The sequence below is a fragment of the Triplophysa dalaica genome, chromosome 25 (genome assembly GCF_015846415.1).
Source record: "Triplophysa dalaica isolate WHDGS20190420 chromosome 25, ASM1584641v1, whole genome shotgun sequence".
NCBI lineage: Eukaryota > Metazoa > Chordata > Actinopteri > Cypriniformes > Nemacheilidae > Triplophysa > Triplophysa dalaica.
The window spans coordinates 2012944-2037833 of NC_079566.1; the positions used below are offsets into that span (position 1 = coordinate 2012944).

At 39.4% G+C, this 24890-nt stretch overlaps 1 protein-coding gene across 3 annotated transcripts in view; it reads right to left on the bottom strand.

Annotated features, from left to right (window-relative positions):
- arid1ab (AT rich interactive domain 1Ab (SWI-like)) overlaps positions 1–24890 on the bottom strand; it is a 57216-nt gene extending 32326 nt beyond the window's left edge. For all 3 annotated transcript variants that reach the window (XM_056740950.1, XM_056740949.1, XM_056740947.1), the window contains exons 1-3: positions 23671–24890; positions 4662–4874; positions 859–1416 (exon numbers count right to left, since the gene is read on the bottom strand). In XM_056740950.1, coding sequence (XP_056596928.1) covers positions 859–1416; positions 4662–4874; positions 23671–24567 — 1668 coding nt within the window. In that variant the 5' untranslated portion in view covers positions 24568–24890. The remainder of the gene's footprint in view (positions 1–858; positions 1417–4661; positions 4875–23670) is intronic.

Consider the following 24890-nt stretch of genomic DNA (forward strand, 5'->3'; position numbering starts at 1 on the left):
TATATCCTCTAATGTCCTTATTTAGCGGCAAAAGCACTTTGTTCCACATCGCTCAGATCGTGCTTCAAGCTAGAGTCCTGCACGGGCCCCAGCCCGGCCCATGTCCTATAGCTTATCAGAATTCTCAGCCCGAGTCCGACTGAAGCCCATTGTTTTTTTTTTTACCTCTGCATTACCTATTGCAGCAACTAAAATAGTTCAGTGCACGCCACACGATTACATGCTGCCCTGTGTCACCCTGTACCAAACATTCCATATATTGGGTTTGTCGGACATTGAGCAGCGCTGCTCAGACCGATCGGCATGTACGGCAGGAGAAAGTGTCTGTCATTAATAGCGCTCTTCTTACTTTGATATAAACTGATAGATCTGTGCCATGGCCACATAAAGTGTAAAATGTAATAAACCACAAAAGGCATTACTCTCAACAGTCACAGCATCATAATGATGTATACATGCATGCTCTGGTCCGGATAGTAAAGTGATACTGCCATGCGGAGGAGTGGGACAATGGTACTGTGAAAAAGGCCTGATACCTGTCCCACCTTTTTAATATATGGTAATAAATAAACAAGTTCAACTGTTAAACCCTTTTTTGCTTCATTTTTTGGCTCATGTTCTACATGTTTTTGCCTAATATATGATTAAATAACTACTATAGCTATAGTATTCTTACAGATTGAGTCACTTAATTTTGTTCTTAAAATGCACCAGATTGCAGCATTTACCTTTCAAATATGCAACCTTTTCTTACAGGGACCATGCCCCGGAGCCCCCTCAAGGAAAATGTTTAGCCCCCATAGTCTCACAAAATTCTGTGCGAAACACTGTATCATTTAATCAAGCATAAAGTTTTACCTGTGGTGGTGGTGGAAAATGTTGGAAGGGTGACTGTTGTTGCTGCTGCTGTTGCTGGGACTGCAATGGAGGAGTCTGAGAATAGGGTGAGGGCTGACCCTGCCCCGAAGGTTGCTGGGATGACTGTGGGGATACCGAGCTGGAGGTCTGTGAATGAGGCGGACCCTGCTGCTGTTGAGAGGGACCCTGCTGCTGAGGTGGCTGCCCTGGACCGGAAGGTGGTTGAGAGTATCCAGGCTGTGACTGTGGCCCTTGCTGGCCCTGAGAAGCACTCTGTGACTGAGGAGGACCCTGGGATTGGGGATAGGGTGACTGGCTTGATTGTGGAGTCTGGGAATATGAAGGTTGGCCCTGAGGCTGACCGTAGGGAGGCCCACCTTGACCAGGAGTAGGACCAGGGGGTTGCTGGGTAAAGGGAGGCTGGGAGCCTTGTCCAGTGGGGGGCTGTTGGGGGTACGGAGACTGCTGTTGGCCTCCATGGGAAGAAGGGCCCTGCTGCCCATAGTAACCCGCTTGATTGTGACTATAACCACTTGGTCCATGTTGTCCATAGCTCATCTATAGAGATAAACATGATTAAATCAAAGTATGCTATTTATAAATAAGCAAATGTTACTTTTCCGCATGGCACATATATTAAACATTTAAGTCTATATTCTAATATAGATATGATTGAAATAAAAATTACACTTAGGGCTGTCATTATACAAGATTTTCACTACACGACAATAATGGCCAAAATACAAGGACCAGAATTAAAACGCAACACTCTTGTTTTTGCCCCCATTGTAATGAGCTGAACTCAAAGTTCTAAGACTTGTTCTTTGTACACAAAATGCCTATTTCTCTCAAATATAGTTCACAAATCTGTCTTAATCTGTGTTAGTGAGCACTTCTCCTTTGCCGAGATAATCCATCCACCTCACAGGTGTGGCATATCAAGATGCTGATTAGACAGCATGATTACATTTACATTTATGCATTTGGCAGATGCTTTTATCCAAAGCGACTTTCATTGCATTATACTATACATTTGATTCTAAGTATGTGCAATCCCAGGGATCGTACCCGTCATTTTAAACGTCTCGTTCGTCCTCGGGCTCAAGAAATCTGTCACAGCCAACAGCGACTCGTAGTAATGCGCTCACGTTGTTTGTGTAAACTGTCGTCAATGACGATGTGGATTGTGCAGCTCCGCGACAGCAGGAAACATTAGTGACACGAGTGACCCGTGCAGTAGACACACAGCTTGCACCGATGGCAGAATCGCGTTCTACTCATCTTTCCACATGAAATAGCAACTAGAAGAAATTCAAAATTTTCAAGTCGCACTTGCGTACTTGAAAAAAAAATCCAAAAATTTGGTGTTTTTGTCCGTATTGCCGCTCGTTTGTATGGCGTCTCTGAATTTCTTTTTTTTTTTTCGGACGCAAATTTCGGACTCAATGTGCAATGAACATGAGAAATAATGAAAGTTAACACAACATTGATTTACATTGGATTGTGAGACACAGTGTTCCTATTCCACACTTTCAAAAACTATCACAATGGCAAAAAGACATTTTAGGTTTCATCTGGGCTAAGGTCAACATTTTCTTCAAAGCTCTTACCTACTTGAAGAGACCAATGAGCACACAAGCTTTCAGGGAAATACTTGAAAAAAAGACCTTGCTGAAGAGAGCAGCGTGACACACAAAAGCCTGATGGTGACAGGCAGGGCACTTTCCCTTTCAAAGAAAAAGGAAATAAGAACGGATAAGAGAAGTATGTCTCACAGGGATGTTGTTGAAAAAAATCAACCTAGAGAGCGTGTTCTATGGCAATCACACAAATGGATGGCATTCCAGCGTCTGAACTTACTCATCACAATGAGCAGAATGAGGCACCCAGCGGTCCACGTTTTATCAGAAAACGGGATCAAGAAAAGCAGATTCTCACACACAAACATACAAACCTAAGTTCGGAAATCCCCATGTGACAAACCTGAGCTTCACTGTGAACTTATGACAACCTTCTTTGAAGGCAAGGATGAAAAGAGCCATGAGCTCATGCAGCTATGATCAAAGACCTCTTTAGAATGTCAGAAACCTTTAAGTTTAAGCAAAAACCCTAAAATAACACCAGTCAAAAGAGTAAAGGTTTGCAAACAATCTGAATAAATCTAAATGTAAATATAAAGAGAACAAATCAGCAAAAGGACTGACCAACCAAAAACAATATTAAAGTACCAAAAATTATTGCCTAAAAGCAGTGAGTGGTCGTGTTGGGCCGATAGACGATGTCTTCGTCCATCCCCAATGGCCGACAGACATGAAGTTGAGCTCATTGTATAAAGAAGACGCGTGTCTGCGCATCCCCCGTTGTATAAAGAAGACACTTGTCTGCGCAGCCTCGGTTATATAAAGAAGACGCGTGTCTGTGCAGCCCCCGTTGTATAAAGAAGACACTTGTCTGCGCAGCCTTCATGGTATAAAGAAGACGCATGTCTGCGCAGCCTTCGTTGTATAAAGAAGACGCATGTCTGCGCAGCATCCGTTGTATAAAGAAGACGCGTGTCTGCGCAGCATCCGTTGTATATAGAAGACGCGTGTCTGCGCAGCATCCGTTGTATAAAGAAGACGCGTGTCTGCGGAGCATCCGTTGCATAAAGAAGACGCATGTCTGTGCAGCCTTCGTTGTATAAAGAAGATGCATGTCTGCGGAGCCCTGTTGTATAAAGACGACGCATGTCTGCGCAGCCTTCATGGTATAAAGAAGATGCATGTCTGCGGAGCCCTGTTGTATAAAGACGACGCATGTCTGCGCAGCCTTCATGGTATAAAGAAGACGCATGTCTGTGCAGCCTTCGTGGTATAAAGAAGACGCATGTCTGCGCAGCCTTCGTGGTATAAAGAAGACGCATGTCTGTGCAGCCCCCGTTGTATAAAGAAGATGCGTGTCTGTGCTGCCCCCGTTGTCAACCAACTACTGTCGCAAGTTACATGGTACCAGCATAGGTCAACGGTTTAAGTGGTTTCCGAAACCATCGTTCCAACGATCAATCGCACGTAGCATAGCAAAATTGCGTGGTTGGAACTACAGGTATAGAGCTGTTGTTTGAAGTATAGTTTCTTATTATATTATGAAATGTACTATGTAGACTTACATGCATCATGCTAGTAAGCAAGCAACATGCAGTGCATTCTATATCAATCATTCTAAATATATACAAATTAAATTTGACATCTTTTAGTTTGTAAAGAAAAAAGAAGTGCTGTTTTTAAAAGTGCGTGCGCTTGAGTTACGTGATCTAAGACCCTGGGGAATCCCTGGGCGGAGTGACTTTGGAGGAAATTTATAAATTAAATAACGTGAAGTAAATCAACAGAGATCAAAAATACAATAACAAAAAAAAATTTCAGATGCAGCGTACATTATTTACAGCAATAATAGGAGAATAAATAATTCTGAACAGATTAATTATAAGAAGGTTTAACTCCACCACCTGTGACGTCATCAAGTACTTTATTGAACAAACGTGATTCAAACGACAGATGAGTGACAAAGTTGACATGTTTTCGGAAAACAGTCGTGAGTAGCTAGTTAGTTTCTCAAACGATGCATCATACTGTAGTGGTTAACCAGCGAGTTCTCATTGTTCGGGAAAAGCAACCCTGGACAGGTTAGTACAAGTTTGTTGCTTCCCCACATCTGGCTCTTTTAATTGGCAGGAAAACACAGCATTGTAATTTGCAATTGAAATTTTATAAAGTATATCACAGAAAATGATTTAAAAAACACAGCAATGATCCATATAGGCTAACCTGCTGTCCATACTGCACTCCGCTCATGCCTCCAGGAGTTCGCACCTGCATGCCCATAGGGTACCTTTGGGGCCCTGGAGGTCCATAACCCTGTCCTGAGTAGGGAGGTCCTTGCTGGGAGCCAGGGGGAGGACCCTGCTGCTGAGAGTAGGGGTTTCCTGAACCATAGTGCTGCCCTCTAATCTTTCCGACCTGGTCCATGGGGCCTGGCGGCTAAAAAACAAAAATTAAGTTAAAAAATTCAGCCACAACATTTAAAATCAGCTTCCTTATACCATATATGTGGTGAAATTAAGGTACGTTTCAACTTCCTAAAACGTTCCTCCAGACATGTGATCTGAAGATTAAATCCCACTGGACTCCAGTTAACAACCCCTGTGGATGAGGTAAAGTGAGATATGCCAGTGGTACCTTCAAATTAAACATGTGAGAATGACATGGAGAGGCTCATACGGAGCAAAAATTCTGATATGCCCAGAATGTTAACAACTAAAGCTGTGCTATTTCCAACATGAAGCTAGAATCCATAAAACTCAAGAAGAATGATGGCCATGAAAGAAGGGTGAAGGTTGGATTTAACACCCTTCATTTAGGGTGTATCTTGTGAAGCATTACCCAAGACAAGATCTCAAACGCTTACAACAGGACTGTGGTCTTAACTGACAAATAAATTGCGTGTCATCATGCCAGCAGCAGGCCTTGCCATTTACCTTTATCAGCAACAGTTCCATGAAGTTGGATGAATGAACCAGTCAAAACAGAAATTGTCAAAAATCTCTAGGCCCAAAGGCGTAAGGTTAGTCCCAGAGAGTCTAGACTAAAGGCATCATTTGGAAAATGCTAACGTTTGCCTGCTAGCAGTGCAATCATACGATCTCTCCCTCTCGCCAATCACCATTCAAAGCCACGCCTCCTCCAAAACACATGAGCGCGCACAGACCAGAAGTTGTTGGATCGGTTCCAATGAAGTCATGTCACTTTTACCGGAGAGAAAACATTACGATACAAAGTGAATAATCCACCAGTGCTCTCTATCCACCAGTGTCCCGCAACCTGCACATCGCACATGAGCACGCTGATGACGTATGATGTCTACGTGAACAGGGTGCGCAGTGGGATGCAAAATACGTTGACTGAAAATGTACACATGGCGTATCATTGTCGCCGGACCGAGGGCAGTAATTGGTCCAATGTTTTTTGGACCCTACGCCCTCCAGAGGAAAAATTATAATTATAAAAGTACCAATGTTTCGCTTTACTTATTGATTTCTATCAGGATGTTAAGAGATTTCCAACCAGCATGACAAAAAACGTTTCTGGACAGGATTGCCTACTCAGCCTTTAAGGGATAGTTCAATCAAAAATTGAAAATTCCATCATGAATTACTCAACCTCAAGTTGTTCGGTATTTTAGGGGTGTCAACGTTAACGCATGCGATTAAATTTTTACAGATTAACAGTATAGTGCCGTAGACCTGTTTCTGCATTGAGTATCAAAAATGCTGATGCTGCTTTAACTGTACCATGTACCTAAATGTAGGGCTGTACAGTGTGACATAGATGCCGCACATGCTACGAAAAAATGCATTTTTCTGTTCTTCCGTGCGAAGAATAAACTTCCCAGTGTAGCACGCTTGCGATACAGTTTTGCATGTGCATTAGACACAACTGCTTGTGATGTGAAGTGTTTGTTGTTGTGCTTGTTAGTATGTGAGGTTTCCTGATAAAGCATTTACATCTACGCATTTGGTAGACGCTTTGCATTATACTTTATATTTGTTTCCAAGTATGTGCAATCCCCTGGGATTGAACCCATGACTCGCCGTTGTTAGCGCCATGCTCTTACCATTGAGCTACAGGAAAGCTGCTATGAAGCACTTCTATTTATATTAGTTTTTGCGATTAAAACTTGTTTTCGGGCTGTTTTGAGTCCATTTTTCTAGAGCCCTATGATTTGGGAAAGTGGAAGGAATCTGAGTCTCGCATAAGATTGTAGAGAAAAGCTCAGATGTAAAGTCATGTTCAGGCTTGGATACACTCTTGCTCTCTGGCTCATCTTTCCGCTCCCTCCTTTCATATCTTCCAATCAATCGCTTGAGGAAACCAGTCATTTTTTCCCTCTTACACTCTCTCGGAAAAGGGAAAAATAAATAACTGCAATTAGCACATGGCTAATCTGCATAGAGGAAAGCCAAACGTTCTTGGCAGAGGAACGTCTCACTGTCTGCTGGGGAAGCAGGAAGGGGGTGTGGACCGCTCAGTTTGTGTGTGTGTGAGTGTGTATTTTGAGAGGTTGGGGCGTTGTATGAGAGAGCATAAAGTGCCGGTTCTAGAAAATCAGACAGATGGATTGAGTATACTCAATAAACAACTGCTGCTAATTTAATCCTCCACACGGATAATATGGTCAAGGCCAACAGCAAAGAACTACTGTTCTGCCAAACACCGACACACTAATACAGACACGTCACTTGGTGTAGGATTGTTCAGTAGGTGCACAAATGTCTTCTGAACATGTTCAGGCATGAGGAATCATGGTGGCCTCCCCACAAAAGCAAAACATTCACTTATAATCACCTGCACCAAGACATGCTCACAAACGTACTTGATTTTGTCACATTTTTGAGACTACATATTTACACATTTAAGGAATGAATCCCATATTTATGTAAAGTGTAAAGTGTGAGGATTCAAGAGTTCTCTCACATCATGAACGCAGTAAAATCCTGTGCTGAATTTAAGGGTTTGAGTAACGGTCCAGGTCGTTTTTGAAATCTCAGGAGAGGTTAGATTCACTGTGTAGTAGTGCACGTTAGAAACAAAAGTAGGGTCATATATGTAGGCCTGTAGCGTCGACGTCAAAATTTCGTTGACGTCATAATTTTGCGTTTAGCTAACGTTAGTTATTATCTAATGTTGGCTTGAATGGAAGCTAGTTTACGGCTGCAGAACACCGCTATCTATAGTAGCTCACACGTTAGCTACTAACCTAGCACAAACAAACTGCACATAGAGCTAAGATACTTTGGTTAATTGGTTAGCCAAGCACCACCAAATTGCACAGCTGTTAAATAGCCACGTTAGCATTCAAATAAACTAATCATAGCATAGCACTACAATGACATTAAGAGTAGATTTAAAATACCCCACAGTCATAGCTGACGTTCTAATATGCATTGCTTTCATGTTTTCTAGGAAAAAGCAAAGAACCTTGGCGTCCTGTCCTGAGAAAGAGATGCAATGCATGCAAAATATACGCATAAACAGGAATTTTATATTGTGTTAAACACTGCACAGTGTTTTTTTTTTGCACTACAACTTTAGATTTTTTTTAACAAGAGAGTTATGCTGGTAAAACAGGCTGGTCTTTCATTTTGTATAACAGTAAAATAATATTATTTATTTTATGTAAAGAAGAATATTTTTTGCTGTGCATAACTGTTGTTTAATAAAGTATATTCTTAAGAGTTTTTTGGTATTTATTTGATACATTGTGGTTTTTACTAATCGAGCAACAGAAAAATAACCGTTAGATTAGTCAACTAATCGATAAAATAATCGTTAGATTAACCGTTTTATAAATAATCGTTTACCCCAGCCCTACATATATGATTTCCAAGATGCGGAAAACACGGACAGATGAATGACAGATTAGAGCGGTTTCCTATACTGCACACATGACATGACACTTCGGTTTACAGCATCTAACTACATTGGGATGCAAACACATCTCCAGAGCTGCTCTAAGAGTTCCCTTCATTAACATTTCACCGCTTCATTTGAGTAAAGCTAGCGTCAAACATGCACTAAAAAGGGCTTTGCAACAACCCGTTTAAAAATAAAAGTCCGGTTAACTTAAATTAACTATGACACACCCACACAAATAAACTAATAAAGGACATAATATAATATACTTTAAAGTAAATATACTAGTTAAAGAAAAAAATCATCAATTTAAGAAGGTGTAATAAAAACTGAAAATTCTGGGAAAAGATGCTGGTTTAAATAAATATGGTTGTGCCTTAGGCCATATTTTTATGAATTTTTTATGTAAGTTTGAAAACATTCTCTGGGTGTCTGATTATTAAGTTTTACTTTTATAGTTTTTCATTTAGTTTTATAAAAGGGGCTAATCTTGTTCAGAATGCAAACATGTTGACATGTTTGCCTAAGAAAACTGTGAAGTGAGCAAAATTTTGTGAAGTTATTTTGTCAATAGAATAGCACATTGACCATATTATTTAATATTTAGATCCACAATTATAATACGTGACACTAGAAACAAACATAAGTGCATAAACCTTGTTTATTTTGGTCTCTTATCACATTCTGAATTTTTCACATTTTAAACATCAAAGCTTTTCAAACATTACATTACATTTCAAACTCTAAATCATGTATTTCCAGAGGATCCCAGTCCATTTTCTGATTGTTGTACAGAAAGACCAGAACCCTCAAGTGATTGTTTGTAGAACGCCTTCGTTGGAGAGAACCAGCTTATATATGCTGTTGCAACATTCTGCATCAGCTGAGTTGGTAACTGAATCTTTGTAGCGCAGCCAGTTTGCTCAGCATAGGAAGCTTATCTTGAAGACCCACCCAAAGGTGGCAAACCACAGCATACAGAAGTACTTGCCTAATATAAAAATATTATCAAGTAGTAATTCAATAATCACGTAAAGACTGTATTAAAATAAACCCAAATAAAAGAATGAAAGCAAAACATATAAATATAAAGACACATAAAAACGAGTTTATTGACTTTAAGGGCACACAGAGTTTCTGTCGCTTTAAGACATAAATGACGCAAATCTAATAATCACACACCTACCATGAACAGTGTGAACTGTTCAGTTAAACAACCTATTGTGTTTACACAGTGTTTATGCTTGACTGACATTTAAAAAGGCCAATAACAAAAGGCATAGCAAGAGAGATTAATTTGGTACTCGAAAGGTGACAATTTAGCAGACATAGAAACACGTTGGTCAGAATGTCTTTACAGAGTTTGATTTTGCCGATGTACTATTGCAGTCTTATAAACTCTTTTAGTACTGTCAAGTAAATAAATTGTAGTGTTTTGCTTCCCTCATTTTGCTCTCGTCTAGCGCCCGTCATCCTGGTAGACATCTCAGGCCTCGCTATCTGCTTGCATTTCCTCAGATTCCCCAGGTCCAGTTGTCGCAGGTCCACGCTAAGATGGTAGTCAATAGTAGATTTTCTTCCGCGACCCAAAGTTTTATTACACGGAGAACAAAACATCTTTCCCCCATTCTCGTGTAAAACATTTGGGTATTGTTCACCCCGGCAGTTAAGAAACATTATCTTTCGACATCTTTCACACGGTCTGTGATAGATATGGCCAGAGAATGAAACACAGGGGCAACAAGATTTGCAAAAGTGCCATCAATTTAATCATTGTTAGCTCAGGGTCAAACTATTTCCATGATAAGCTGAGCCAAACAATAAAAATAATCATAACAGTAATAAAGGGAAATCAAAAAAACGTAACAAAAATCCAGATACAGACTTGAACCCTAGCACACTACATGACCGCCACCATTCACTAACCCAAGGACACTTATATACTGGCGAGCCAGCACCAATACATAGGCATAGGGAAACACAAAAGACACATAAATGGCCATTCCGCAAATACAGCACAAAATACCCCACACATACTCATGAACTACTTCTTTAAAACACAATATTCAAATCCATACCACCACCAATAAATCACAAACTATGCATCATTGAGAAAAGTAAAACAAAACTCTGTAAACATCCCCCACTTTAACATTTAGTCATTTAGCATTATACAAAATTCATTCATTCGTTCACAAGTACGCTGCGGTTTGCTCATGAATGAACCGTTTTTCTGCCACTCACTGAACTGAGAAGATGTCAAGAGAGATGCTTTTTAACTCACTGAAAGTGAAAGTTGATAAAAATGCTTTTCTAACGGAAAAAGTCTAAACACTTGCTTTGTGTGTCTGTCTGTGTGAACAAGATGCATGGGTCTGAGTCAGCGACAGATGTATGCTTTCCAGAATCGGATTCAGACAAGCCACAAAACAACGTTAGAGATCGCTGTATAACAAAAAGTGTAAAAAAGTGTTTGAGTTTGTTTTGAAACATAGCGGAATCTGTTCAACAAACAGGCTTTAGGGGTCAAATGTGCCCAGGTGCAGTTAGGATGGGTTAGAAGTCCCGCGTTGAAAAGAAACTATCATGATGTGATCTTCCTGACAGTTATATACAGTATATGTAAGAAATTATATGCATCAAACGAGAGAGGGTTATTGACAACATGGCGAAAAAATGCAACAGCAGGCTTGTTTTGCAGCACCTGTCTTTGCATACTGCTCACATACAGTTGTATAACGGTCATGCAAATCCTCAGGTCAATGGCATGAGGATGGAAAAACTCTGTGCCACTACATAACATTACATGCATAAGATAAGTGCATTAAAAACATGCTGTATCAACTTCGCTTTAGTCCATTTGAAACATGCCTGGATCACTACTGCTCAGGCTTGTTTAAGTAACAATACAGAAATCCTTCTTGCATTCAGTCACCAAATGCACAATTTGTCACACATCTGGGCAATATCTGCTCCATAAAAATTCAGTGAGGTAAAACACTTGAAATATGTTTCTTAATGCAGTGTTTCCGTAATATTAAATTTGTCTTACCATTGTTGCTATATTTGCAACTCTTTCACTATAGTGTGCGATTTTTCCGACCCCTCAAGCGACTTTTGATCAGAAGACATGTATAACAACAAACCTAACATCTTTTTGGATAAACCCTTGCCTTCAATCAATTGGAAAATCAGGTGCAATACTGCCCCACGAGTGCGAGGTCTCGCTTTCCTGGTTAAAGAACGCCTCTCTCTGCGACTGTGAGTGAGCGACAGGGAAAGGCACTAGGTGGAAGCAACAACCTTTAGTCAGAAAGCATAATGGCTAATGCTAACGTACTGGCTTCAACAGAAGGCAGGAAAGGAGTCCAGGTGCTAATTTTTTTAATGGATGTGATTAAATGTGTTTCGTTAGCAGTTACAGGTTCTCCAATAGGAATTATTACAGACCCTTCTATCTCCATTTAATAAGAGTATCTCTGGAGAAGCAGCACATTCTGTTTTATTAACTAATTCATAGTTAGAAAACATTGCTCAAAACTATTAAGCACCTTCTCAAAATGTTCTGAAGCATGCTTTTTGATGGAATATCGAATCACCGGCAGAGACTATCGATTTGGCATCGTATTGTGATGAACCGTCCGATTTACACCCCTAATCATAAAGACCATATAAAATACAATTGCCCAATGGAGCAATAAAAAACAATGTCTCTTTTTGTGGAACGACTTTTTGAGTGGTGTTCCATTCGTGTAGTGCCCCTCAAAGGAACAAAAACGCTGTTTGAAAGATGTATTTATACATGTGACTTGTCATATTTAACTTGTCTGGGGTTTTTTGCCGATAATGATACAAATGACGATATAACTATAAAATGTAATTTCAGCAATAAATATGTTAATTTTATTAAAAAGGAAACAAATAAGTTGTTCATTTTATTTTCTCTTGTATATTTAGTACTGCTCTTTAATACAGAAAAAGTACTCATTACCCAAATACTTGATTAATCAATGGAAAAATTCGTAGAATACTCGATTACTAAAATAATCGATAGCTGCCGTCCTAGTCTAGTTTCATAGGGCCCTACAAAAGATGTTGATGTTTGAGCATCAGTAAAGTGGCTGTACGCAATTGTTCAATTTGTACAGCAGCCCAATTCGACCCAACCGTCTCATTTCTGAAAGGTAGACACATCGCTGCTGCTGCCGCACGAGTCAGACTGTTCCCTGTGTCTGCAGACAGAGCACGTGCATGGTCACACCCACCCACCCACATTCACAAGCACACAGCTGTCACCGGCAGGCAGCAAAGGATCATTCACAAAAACCAAAAACACCCCCACCCGGCTCGGTTTCCCTAAGTATGTGTGACACACACACACTCACAGAGTGAGGCAGCAGTGGAGATTCATTACTCAGCAGTGCAGACAGTGTGCTGTGACAGTAACAGTTCACTCATTACCCCGCAGGCTTCTGAGACCGTGCCCTTCACTCTGTGGATGTTGGGATAGGGTTCTCTCTCATCACCAGTGTGATAGTTCACAGTTACGATCAATGCCAAACGTTGAGTCAGAAAGACCCCTTACAGACAACACCATTAGGATATAATCATCAATCAAGTGTCCCTGAATTTACCCCATTTAATAGCATCTCTGATTTAACTTCAAATGCTAAAAATAATAAGGCAACTGCAGAATTATTTCAATGAATCCGTTGGTACCGTATGCTTGAATAATCGACTTTCTTATGGCATTTTACAAACTTAAGGGCGCTGCACATTATGGATGGGCGATATTATATGATTTGCGATATACCGCTAGAAATTTCCCCCATGATAGGAATTAGTCTTCCTGCGACGTAAACAATAAATCCTAGTTGATGACGTAAAACAGGTATAGTGGACGTGAAGCTGAGAAAGAGTTTGCACTAAAAGAGGAGCTCTTACTCTCGTGATGGATGGCACTGTTGATCAGAGTTCATGTTAAGTTTCACTTTAAGTGGTCTGTTGATAGTCATAATATATAAAACACAACAACATTTAGTTTGACTAAAAGTCTTTATTTAAACATTCGTTAGATGTTTTGCGCACGTGCGCTTTGCACAAACGGTTTAATATGATTTCTTGCCTGTTATTTATAGGTGCTTTAAAGCGTCCACCGCACTGCTGCCTGTTTACATTCAGTAATAAAATGCGAGTTTGCATTACTTTAAATAAGTTTATGAGCGTATGAAAGCGTAGATTATTAAATTAGATATCTTTTATCCGCATTTTTCTGTTCTCTTTCTGTAGCGCGAGTCATATACAGATACAGTATGTTTCTGTGAGAAGAGAAGGTTTACACAGTTTAGGAGAGAGTGATTGACAGCGTTATGCAATCATTTCCACTCAACAATAGGCCATATACAGGGGTGGACAAAATTACATCATTATATATTTTAAAATAAAATACCTTATTTTTAAGTTTATCAAAATGATCTACAAAACAAATTTATGTATTTTAAAATACTACAAAATACTTTTACAAGGGAGCATGAAATTTCTTCACAAACCCTCGATAAATTGAATGAGAAAACAATGTTTGATAGCAACAAATTTCCCAAATCATGCAATAAATCTGACAAATGCAACCACTTAACAGATTAAATATTCACATAAGCCTGGGTGTGATCTCTCAGATGAAGGTTAGTTTTAATGTTACCAACAGTTTAATGTTTAACCGTTTGCAAATGACTTGTAATTGCATCCTTATTTAGTTACTTGGTGTTTGGTAATAAAGGGCCTTCTTGTGCATCAGCAACACTGACTTAATGACAAACAAGCAATTCATAACACGACAACTGATGGCACTTGTATTCATAGTAACTAGTTTCTCATTAATTAACCATTTGATTGTTAATCATAAACAATAATAAACAAATAATAATATATGTGACAGTCAGGCAGTCGTTCATGCCATGTAATTCTAACGCATGCTCCTATTAAACAGCTGCTTGAATTAAGGTACAATATTTAACAAGCATATTTATTCAGCAAATATTTATGTATCAATCATTGGGAGCTAAACAAAAAAATTGTAGCAAAAATGATATTTAAAAATGTTAAATCTAGACAGAAATATAATCGAGAAGTATCAACAGAACTTCTCAAGCAGTATTAATCCAATTCCAACCACACAACAGAGAATACAACAGAGCAAGTATTCAAAAACATTTAACAAAGATCTAACAGAAACTGTTAAATGTATGTGTGAATAAGGGGCTCGTATGTACCTGTGTCTTAGTGATGTCAACACACCATTACGCTAATATAATGGCATTAGAATGTAATGTTGTACAACACTGAAATGCGTTATTATTCTCTTCCATGCACAACCGACGAACATAACATAGGCTGAAAGTAGCAAGTTAAATGGTGCTGCTGCTCTGTATAATAGTATTAGCCTAGGCTACTAAGACGAAGACCAAAACTTAACATAAAGTCTCAAAAATTAAAGCAACTTATGCTTTAGATAGATGGAAACCTCTTAGCCTTCGCGTTTCTTAAATTGACTACCTTCTTCCAATTTTCTGTTCCACTCAAGTGCGGGCAATCAATCAGAGTAGGCACCAATCAGAGGTCGCATTTTTATGATGTCATCTCATAGACTTCTTCCAAGTATTTTGGAACAACACAAATACAAACACTGGCTTCATATTTTGGTTACACTTTAGTATAGGGACCAATTCTCACTATTAACTAGTTGCTTATTAGATGCGTATTTTTTTATAGGGCTGCAACAACGAATCGATTTAATCGATAAAAATCGATTACTAAAAGTGTTGGCAACGAATTTCATAATCGATTCGTTGTGTCGCGCGACACGGAGACGTTTGATTATAAAAAAACTTTATTTGAGCGCGGAGCGGAGTGAACAAACTCGGTCTCTCTCGCGCACTGATGCTAGCAGAGTTTGGCGCGTCATAGACAGGGCAGAGCAAAAATAAAAAATAAACTAGTGGAGGAAAGATACATGACGGAGGCAGAGAAATCAGCACGACGCAAGTCATCCAATGTGCGGGAGCATTTCACACTAAATAAACAGAAAAAGTGTGTTAACTGAAAAATATGCAAAAGCGACATGGCGGGAGCACCACGGCAATGATCCAGCACCTGAAACGCAAACTTGTTGGAGTCTTTGATGAGGAGGAAGTGAGTTCAACAGCAGGGTAAGTCATTACAGAATCCTACTTTGGTTCCGTTTTGAAGTGAAGAACGTAATGTCCCTGGTGCTGGTGTTTACTCGTTATCCAGCTTGATAAGCATGACAAGTTAGCATTAGCACGTTAATAACAGAAGTAAAGCAGGGCTGGTATAGTTACTTTGCACTTTGCATTGCAAGAATAAAGACACGTTTTTATTCACTAGCCTTTTTTGAACCATTCATTTATCAATCTGTTGTCATGGATAGCTACACTGCACAAAAAGCTTTTCTTACTTAGTCATTTATTTCTCGTTTCCAGTCCAAGTATCTACAAAAAAATTCAAGATTACTAGACAAGAAAAATGGCATGAGAAAATTAATTTATGCTTAAAAATTATTTTTCGTACCCCATTGGCAGATAATTTTGCTTGTTTTAAGCAAACAATCACTTAATTTTGAGGGTTTTTTTTTTTCAGAAAACAAGACACAATTTCTTATGCTATTTCATGTGTCTAGTAAATGTATCTTGATTTAAGATTTTTTTGATATTTGAACTGACAACAGGACAAAACTACTAAATTAGAAAAGCAATGTTTGCAGTGTATATTCTGTGCTTTGTCCCATATAGGTTATTATTGACAAATATATTTGTGTGTGTTGTAATTTTTAATTTAATTTTAAAGTTATTTTATAGCACTCAGTCATCTTAAGCTTTGTTAAAATGTGGTGTATAAATGAAGCTTGCACTTACTACAATGATGGTAATAATTGAATGAATAAGCTTCAAGTGAATTTGAGAGAGAGTGTGTGTGTGTGTGTGTGTTTGTGTGTGTGTGTGTCAGTGTGAGAGATTGTGAGTGTGTGCGTCTGCAAAAGTGTGTGCGTCTGCGAGTGTGTGCATCTGCGAGTGTCTGTCTGCAGTTTAGTGTAGAGAACAAGTTCTTACATTCAAACAAATCCTGTCAAATTTTCTGATTTGTATTGTTCTTTATTTTTTATAAATACTTTATTGTTCTGGCAGCTCAGGTGGCACTTTTATTTTAAAAAAGTCTATATATTTGGCAGATGTAAAACATACATGTTTATGTTTTTTGTGTTAGTCCATTTTTATTTTATTATTATTATAACAGCTCAGGGATGTTCAAGGAGCAACATGTTTGTGCAGTTTCTAAAGATTTAAGTTCTGTTTTTGAATAAAGGGTTGGAAATGAATGCTTTTCTTGGTTTTGTTTTTATCCGATTCATCGATTAATCGAAAAAATAATTTATAGATTAATCGATTATTAAAATAATCGTTAGTTGCAGCCCTAATTTTTTAGCATATTGGCTGTTTATTAGGACTTATAAAGCACATATTCATCATGACCATATTCTACCTCCCTAATCCTACCCAATACCTAAACCTTACAACTACCTAACAACTAACGCAACAAATTAGTAGTTTACTTAGGCAAAAGTCATGGTTAATGGTTTATTAATACCGAGAATTGGACCACAAAATAAGTGTGACACATATTTTGTATCAACATTCTTTATTTTCATCAACCCAATCAAATAGAAATTACAAAATACTATTTTGTATTTTAAATACATGTATCATAAATACTGCCCAGCCCTGACTATATACACTTTAGGCATGACATGATGTATATGGAGTTACAGTTCATTTTATTCTTTCTTTACTACAGGCTTTTAAAGTCAAATGTCACCATTATTTTTTATATTTACAAAAATACTGAAGGTATATTTCAGGTGCCTGTTTGATTGTTTTACTTTCGATTTATGTTTGTGTTTCTGAGGCTCAAGACTAAAAAAACTGAAAACGGCGAGATAGTTTTAGGGCCATATCGCCCATCCCTACTGCACATTAGACGCGATGTGATTTGCAGTTGAGCTTTGCTTTCACATCAAGGGCGAAATGACTGATTACCAAAACCTTTTCACACCTGTAAGATATGTGCGGCTGATGTACGGCGAGTTTACTGAAGACCGTGATGCGTTCATGACAGGGTTGTTCAGACAGTATCGTGTATCGCTGATAGGGATGGGTACCGAGAACCGTATTTTGGACCTGTGCATAATCGAGTCGTTACCAGAGTATCGACACGCTTCAGGACAAACAATACTGCTATCGATACTTGCATTGTTTTATTTCAGTGTAATTGGGTGATTAATGGCGAATTAGAGGCTACTGTTGCTGCTTGTTGTTTTCCATCCATGAATATTGTCATCACGTTGCCGAAGTTTGCTCGACATATGTGTGATATCCATGTGCATGTATGGTCACGGCGTGTTTGTGTGATGGAAATAAAAAATAGCAGCAAGGTTGAAATGTTCAACAGTAATGGCACATGTAACACTTTACAATACCACGAGACACCAGTGTCAGATGCTTTGCAATTTAACAGTGTAATAGGGTAGCAACTAGGGTGCACAATAAATTATCGACCGTATCGGTATCGGCCGATAATAAAATTAAGGCAAATAAATTATGAATTATTTCCTCTGGTTTAACCAGTTCAGCTTAAAATCCAATACAGTACAGTCTTTCTGTCATGATTATTCACTTACTATTATTTGCAAAACATTGTTAATGTAGGTACAGTGTGTAGATATTTGTAAATGTGTAAATTTGTGGGGGAGCTCATCAGGTTTAAAGTGTAAATCTAAATCTTTCGGTCGAATGGATGAAATAAGCGCACACAATTGACATATGAACACAACCGGAGATGACAGAAACCAGCGGTTTATATTTCTGCTCTGACAGCCACGAGACAGCACTGACTGAACTGTGAGTGTGTGTTGGAAGTTTGGAATGATGAGAAAACACTGAGCGTATCCCATATTTTATACCAAACTTTAAGTTCAAATTATGTGGCATGTTCTGTTTGCTTAGATGTATTTGTAATCAGCAGTTGTAAAGTTCGGCTGTAATAAAGTAACTTAAAATGTTCAACATCTTTTCACATCAAGTCTTTTTGCACAAAATCGTAGCGATCGATATCGATAAACTTTTAACAAATCCCATCCCTATTCTCGAGTGGATTCCTTTGACAATATTTAGCTTTCTTGTCAATTAATATTGTAAATTAATATTTCTAATGCACATAGCGTATCTCCTCGCGCAAGAGAGCTTGTAAATGCGTGTGGCTCAGTCTTTTCCTTGCGTCAGAGAGTTTGTCATGTGCGGTCTGAGTTTTTCGAACGTGAGAGAGGTTGCAATTTGCCCCTAAGGCCGTTCCTAACAGGAAAGAGTTTGTTTTGCGCGTGAGGGATTAAAATGACACACATCTTCTTTATACAACGCGGTCTGCGCAGACAAACGTCATATTACAGGTATACATTTTAGCGGAGAATTAACAAAAATGTCTGCAGATTCCGTATGACCCTGGTATTGAGTAATGTCAAACCCCTCTGAAAATAAAATAAGTCTATTTATTATGAAAGAATCACGATGTCAGCTCATGATCGTTATGTCTATCAGCCATCGGCAATGGACGATGGCATTGTCTATTGGCCCAACAAAAGATTTAATGTCTGACAATGACTTTAACCCCTTAGACACGGTGTGATGTTGTTTTAAGTAAGGTTTACAATTAAATGTGTTGTTGTTTTGATTGTATGGTCATTAATTAAAGAAATTAATAGAGATGGGCGCAAATATGAATTTCCTCCCGGTTATGGCACCCCACTCTATTCCCCACCAGTGGGATCCGCCCCACACTTTGAGAAATGCTGGCCTGTATAATTCTATCCTCTTCTCCTCCAAGTATTGTCTATATGTTTTTATTTACATAGCCTTGTGCATTGTGTAAGACAAACTTTGGGCATTTCAAATGGCATTTACGCATTGCTGCCCTTTTGTTGCACTGATTGCTTCCATTGTTTTTAGGGATGTTGCAGTGATGGAACTTGGCCACTGGTTAATCGACTTGTAAAAACAGAGGTTGTACCGAGGGGCAACCTTCCGATCTCTCTTTTGAAGCAAACCCTGAAGTTAGTTAATTGCAATTTATCAACTTACCGCTAGAGACTGGCTCCAAATAGAGCACAAAGATGTGGAAGATGCGGCCCTGCACATTACGCATTTTCATTTCAGTTTTAAAATAGCAGCAATTGATTGAATCATTGGTAGGTTCAATATCTTTCTTAACAAAAACAGAAAAAAGATATTAAAAAGTGCAATAACATTTGCTTATATTGATCACAGACCTTACAAAAAGAATAATCACAGCACACATCTAGCCAAAAATAAATAAGAAATGAAAATAAAATAAAACATTTACATTCGAGAAGTTGCCCATATTAACAAAATGAGTTCTCACCAGTGGAACAAATAAATAAGAAAAGAATACGAAAGGAAAACAAACAGTTTATCTTAAATAAATAGTCTTTAACTAAACTAAGTTATTTATTACAATTAAAAATTAAAAATGACTGTGGGGGTCCGTGCCGATGTGGACAAGTGAGGTAATCTGTAGGCGGGTGGACACTGTGCATCATCGGTGTCACTGACTATCGTAACAAGCCTGATTTTTATGCCTCATCTGTAAATCCCTTTGGATAAAAGAAGCTGCTGAATGACTGAATTTAAAGGACTAAATGTAATATAAATGACGATAAATATTTTTGCAAAACTGTAAATAAGAACTGCTGTCAGTCATTATGTCTGGATCATGTGCCTTGATTTCAGACTGGACCGTGAACAAATCTCACATACAAAAACTTTACGATTATGCCAGTTAATGGTGTAATGACTATTTGTAAATTACAAACATAAAATCAAGACTGTTCGGGGACCTCAAATAATAAGGGTATCTTTTTGAAAGATATAATCTAATGGCAGCAATAAAAGGTGAAGGTTTATTAAAAGCATGTACTTTATTGCAAGACTGGGTCGGACGAAAATATTAGCGTTGATAGTCACAGGTTCAGAGAGAGAACAGAATGATAGTAAAACACCAATGACACTTGGCTGACACCTGCGCTGTTTGTAAACACAGACTAAAATCTGAACTAAGAGCACGAAACTGAATACTAACTGTACCAGAATCAGTGTTCTGAGAGGCATTTTCATAGATACTTTAATGCAAATATCTTGACTTCACATAACCAAGAAAATACACAAAACACCTTTATTTTACTATCCTGTAAAGAATACTACTACGAATCCTCATTACCGAACATTCAAAATCATGCAAAGAAACATTTATCAAATGTTATCTTACGTGGCTCATCGTGGCATGGATTTCAATGCAATCTTGCATGTAAAATTATCTGGATGTATGGAACAATAAAAAGAATACATCCAAAATAGTGGTCAACCGATATATTGCCAAGGGCGATAAATCTTTCTGTTTGGCCAATTGATTCTGCCGTTCGGTCACGTTAGGGCATTACCACTTTGTTCCTTAGTAAGACGGCTACACTCGACCACACTCAGTAACCTGTGCCTCTAATCCCAGGATGAGAGTCGTGTGTGAGGTGAATGAGACCGAGACAGTAATAGTACGTTTGCATTCCTATATATTTTTATTTAATATCCACCGCATTTAACTGTCCACTATGACTTAATGTTTGGACTGGAGTGTACGTTTTCATATGTTATGTTTTGATGCCAAGTATGGCTGGGCAGTCTGTTACCGCGGAATAAAACGTCAACCGTAAGAGATTTTTCTATACCGCGTATTCTGCGGAATGTAAATAAGTAGGCGTGGTTAACTCTGCACTTTGCAAATTAGCTGATATCATTAGAAAAAAACTTTTGAATTAATCTACAAATTATCACAAATGAACAAATAAAAGACCTTCTTTCAGTCTGTAGTTTCGTGATCCGCTGGTCCGTCGCGTTCTCTCTCTCACCCGCATTGCTCGTGCATGGGTGGAGAGATCTGCACGTGGATATGAAAAAAGATCATTCTCACGTATTTCAGAAGTCAGGCTGTTTAATAAAGCAGTTAATAGTTGTAATAAAGTATAACTTTATGCTCATCGCTTTTAACGTGATGCGCTGCTTCCTCCCGTTTTGGTAGACACGTGGAGTCACCAGAGACTGGTGCGCAAAGACAAGCGCAAGAATAAACAAAGCAAAATACCAAAATGGCAACCCAGTGACAGTGTGCAACTAATACAGAGCGAAGAGCGATGAAGACCTACAGTACAGACCACATCTTTATAAGTCATTTAGCCCTACATGCATTCTCATTGTTTGTGCATATATTTAGACTTCATTGTCATACATGTCGTCTGTCTTCCTACTGGATACATATTTGTTTGTATTTATCTTCTGGCTTTAGCCTATCATAATAAATCTGATTATCAGAACTTAAGTTGATATCTTTCGTACATTTGCTTACATTTTAACAATGGAGAGCATTTACAGTAAATGAACCGTTATAAATAAATATATTAAATCGATCGAAGAAAAATTAAGTATTAGATATAGAATAATAATAGGAAGTTGTTACCGCAAACTAAAATGACTCATTCCGTGAAATAGATTGTTGGTCATTCCGCCAAACCCTAATGCTAAGCTACATGCCACTAACTTAGCAAATATATAGGCCGTACCTTTTGTCCTGGTTATGTTTTGTTTTCACAGAGACAAAACAGACATAAATGTTTATTAAAACGTTGACCTAATTTAAGAAAGTGAAACATACCGAGTAAAATAACTTAATGCTATTTATTTGTACAGTGACTGTATATTAATATTAAGGAACTACATTCTGTTTTTGTCATTAATTATACACTTTAACAATAATCTTCTGTTGGTTCAAAGAAGCAGTAAAACAATTAAACAAAAAACCTGTATTAATTTTTGTACGTTTCTCATTTCCTATAATAACATTTCCTATATCAGCCTTATATCGGCCACATTGCTTTCTCAATATCGGTATGAGCCATTAAAAACCCCGTCGTGTCGGTCGACCACCAATTAAAAAAAAAGAGCTTACAGCAAAGCAGATTCTCACACAAATAAAGCGGTTCGTCCGTGAAAACGCAGCCTGGGACTAATAAACTGCACAAAATATATAAATACTTCTGGATTGGATGTTTAAGCAATACAACTCACTGAAGCCCTAGTAAACATTTCAAGCCATGCACATAAAATGAAATAGAAAGTCCACTAAAGAAATGAATTTTATTGCAAAGCTGTCTATCAAACAAAACGATTGGTAAGATATGAAACAAGGCTGATTACCAAACACAATAAAAATAACCCTTTGTGAATGAAAACCTCAGTTTTTTACAGGGACAACATGAGCCTCAACACACACAAAATACATTTTATTATCTTTCCGCATAAATTAAGTGATTAAGGCGTTGAAACAGTAGAATTAAAGCTTGCATAAATGCATACAGTCAGGCAGTGAGTTTAGGTAGAGCAGCATGTCGGCGGGGCTCTGCTGCATTAGATGCAATTATAAACGGCCAAGCGCATGAGGCGAGGCAGCCAATCAGATTTGAGCTCGCGTGTCAACCTAAGACCAACTGTCTCTTGCCTTTGACAGAAGGATTTTACCTCCATAATTCAAATCCCAAAGCAAAGCAGCCTGCTGCACTTCCTCACATCACTCAGCGTGTTTACACACACATGCGTGAACAAAATACACTTCTAATTTGATTTATTCCGATCAAATTCATTCTGACTACTATAAATGCGGTGTTTGACATTCATTTCTAGCCTGACATGGGACACATATTCAGATTAAAGTAACGTTTGTAGCATCGACTTGAATGTTTTGGTCGCCTCAGCGAAGGTGTAAATATACGAGTGACGTTAAGACGTATCTTGACGGAATAAGCCTCGAAACAGTTTGTAACGTTACGGGCAAAATCTCGTGAAAAGACACAACCGAGCCTTGAAATGGAGCGTTTGTGTTGGTCTTTTAAACGGGATTGCAGCCTCAAAAATTAGCGTTACTTCTTTATTCCCACATCCAAACTCATGCCCCCATCTCCCTTTCCCAAGCTCTGGGTGCGTGTCTTGCACAACTACCCCAAATAGGGGCGGAAATAACAGCGATTCTGCACAATAAAACCTGCTTATATAGCTGGCGATAGCAGGAAAAACACAGGCAGCCATTTTAGAGCAGACTTAGAAACAAAGACACTCTTTTTCGTATTGAACACACAGCTTTAACTTAACAGTTCGACTGACAGCGAGCTAACAAAGTTTACCTGGGTTCTGTTGATGGCTTGTCCGGTGTTTCCCGGGCTCACGGGAGGAGGGTGATGGCTTCTTTGTTGCCAGCCCGAGTGGCCCCCACTATACTGACTACCGCTGCCCATATCCCCCGGTCCCTTAGCAGCCCCTTCCTGACCGCTGTAATCACTGGGTGGGTAGTTTTGGTAGCTCCTTGCGGAGCTAGGAGAGGTAAGGAGCTGGTTTAAAGTAGGGGTGGATGTGGGCTGAGGGGTGCCCACGTTATACCTCGGATTATTATAGGAAGCAACCATCGGCGTAACGTTAGTTCCTCCTGGCGGCGGCTGCTGCTTTCCCGGCTGCCCCCCGGACGCCGGCGGCTGGCTGTTTCGCGGGGAATTCATGCCATATCCTTGGCCCTGGTGGTACGGAGTCCGGTTCGGAAAGGCGCTGTAGTTGTTAAAGTGGTTCGGGTAGCCGTGCTCATGTGAATTGGGCGGGTATGGGTCCATCACCGCCGGCCCAGCCATGCTAGGGCTTTGTTGTCCGCCATGTTGATGAAAAGGGCCCCGGTTGTAGTGCTGGTTATAACCGTATGGGGGTGGAGGGAAAGCGCCCGGGTGGTGGTGAGCCATCCCGGGGTGGCTGTTCCCTTCGTGTCCGCCAGAATCATTCTGGTTATTGTTCGCCCTGGACGGGTTGCCGTTGCCGTTCTTCATGTCAGGGTCGGCTGCTGCTCCTCCTCCCCCGGCAGCATTTCCCACATCGGCCCCGTCGTGCAGCTCCTTCTGGCCCGGGGATCCACCGTCGCCGCGTAGCTCCTTATTTTCCGACTGCTTATCTCCTAACACCGACTCGTCCTTCGGCTCCCGGTCCGGCTTTTTGAGTTCGACGGACGGGCTAGTGTTGAGAGTGGCGACCTGAGCGGCCATGATCTCCCTCTCTCTCCCTCTCTTTCACCGCGAGTCACTTTGAATATAAATACAAGGTTCTTATAAAGACGTGCCCGTGTCCCGTATCATTCCCTCGACTTTCAGACCGCACTCGGTCTGCTTTCCCGAACGCGACCCAAGTATGAAAACTTTCTTGGACAATATAAATAAAGGTCCCGGGAATGAATTTAAGCGACACAAACGTGTGTATGTAAGTGTGGAGGGGGGCCTCTACAAAACGAGAGCGCTAGCGAGAAACCGATCAAACCAGCACGAGGCTCCGCGAGACATAGCCATTTTACCCAAGCGTGTGATCACGCACA